The 1640-nt window shown below is 51.0% G+C and overlaps 1 protein-coding gene across 1 annotated transcript in view; it reads left to right on the top strand.

Annotated features, from left to right (window-relative positions):
* Positions 1–1640, top strand: part of P2RY2 (purinergic receptor P2Y, G-protein coupled, 2) — a 13814-nt gene that overhangs the window by 10587 nt on the left and 1587 nt on the right. Inside the window, 1 exon segment of the mRNA XM_014540371.1 lies at positions 1213–1634. Coding sequence (XP_014395857.1) covers positions 1217–1634 — 418 coding nt within the window. The 5' untranslated portion in view covers positions 1213–1216.

The following is a 1640-nucleotide window of genomic DNA, read 5'->3' as shown; positions in this document are numbered from 1 at the left end:
GTCCCAGATTGGAGAGGGTGCAGGCTGGGCTGAGGGACACCCTCCCCCCCCCCCCCCCCCCCCCCCCCCCCAGACTTCTCTGGAATCTTCAGGAGGGTCACTGTCCCATCTGGTAGACTCACACTCCAGAGAGCAGCTTGCAGATGCAGAAAGTGCCAGAACATGAAAGTATCTAAAAAATATTTGCTGAGAAAATGAATGAGTGACTGAAGAGGGAGACCCTTGGAAATACTTCCTCAAAACCAAAATACCAGGCACCGGGCCAGAACCTCCCTAGGTAGCCAAAGAATAAGCTAAAGGAAAGAATGTTCTGATGCCCCCAGGAAGGTATGGGCTGCCCATTGGCCAGAAACACTTCAGAAGGCAGGGGGCACTGGGTGTGAGGTGGAGTCCATAGGCCTCAAGGGCCCCTGTCCATGAATCTGAAATTATACCCTCTGGAATCCTCCGATTCTAGAGTTCAGAATCCCAGATCTAGAATGCTGTGCTCCTGAGGTTCTAGAATAGAGTTGCCAAACTTTGTTTTTGTAAAAGGCCAGATGGTAAGGAGTTTAGATTTTGCAGAACAGATGGTCTTTGTCGAAACTGTTCAGTTCTTTGTAAACAACAGATGGATACGCTGTATTCCAATAAAGCTTTATTGGATTGGATTTGACCTTTAGTGTGTAGTTTGCCTGCATCTGTTCTCAAGTTTTAGAATTGTATGATCCTGATATTTATGGATCTCATGCATTCTCATGCATTTTTGAGGTTCCAGGGTTCTTGTTTTTGTAAAAGGCCAGATGGTAAGGAGTTTAGATTTTGCAGAACAGATGGTCTTTGTCGAAACTGTTCAGTTCTTTGTAAACAACAGATGGATACGCTGTATTCCAATAAAGCTTTATTGGGTTGGATTTGACCTTTAGTGTGTAGTTTGCCTACATCTGTTCTCAAGTTTTAGAATTGTATGATCCTGATATTTATGGATCTCATGCATTCTCATGCATTTTTGAGGTTCTGGGCCCTCTGGGAGGTTCCAGGGTTCTGAGGTTCTGGGTCCAGGGAGCCAGGTCAGAAGGCCTTGAACGTGGTTGGGCAGATCTTAACCAAAGGAATCTGCTTAATACTTGAGGTCCCTCGTATCCCTGGTCAGGTGGGTGTGTCAGGCCTCTTCGATGAGCCCTGGACAAAACCCTGATGGCTGTTCTCCCCACCCCGCGCCCTTTCCTTCAGGGCAATGGCCGCAGGCCCGGGCCTCTGGAACGGCACCAACAATGACACGTGGTATGGGGATGAGCTGGGCTACAAGTGCCGCTTCAACGAGGACTTCAAGTACGTGCTGCTGCCTGTGTCCTACGGTGTGGTGTGCGTGCTCGGGCTGTGTCTGAACGTCGCCGTGCTCTACATCTTCCTCTGCCGCCTCAAGACATGGAACGCCTCCACCACCTACATGTTCCACCTGGCGGTGTCCGACGCGCTGTACGCGGCCTCCCTGCCGCTGCTGGTCTATTACTACGCCCGCGGTGACCACTGGCCCTTCAGCACGGTGCTCTGCAAGCTGGTGCGGTTCCTCTTCTACACCAACCTTTACTGCAGCATCCTCTTCCTCACCTGCATCAGCGTGCACCGCTGCCTGGGGGTCCTGCGCCCACTGCGCTCGC

Source organism: Myotis brandtii, unplaced genomic scaffold, assembly GCF_000412655.1.
Source record: "Myotis brandtii unplaced genomic scaffold, ASM41265v1 scaffold244, whole genome shotgun sequence".
Taxonomy (NCBI): domain Eukaryota; kingdom Metazoa; phylum Chordata; class Mammalia; order Chiroptera; family Vespertilionidae; genus Myotis; species Myotis brandtii.
The sequence above is the reverse complement of the archived record's forward strand: the minus strand, read 5'-3'. Positions and strand labels throughout refer to the sequence as shown.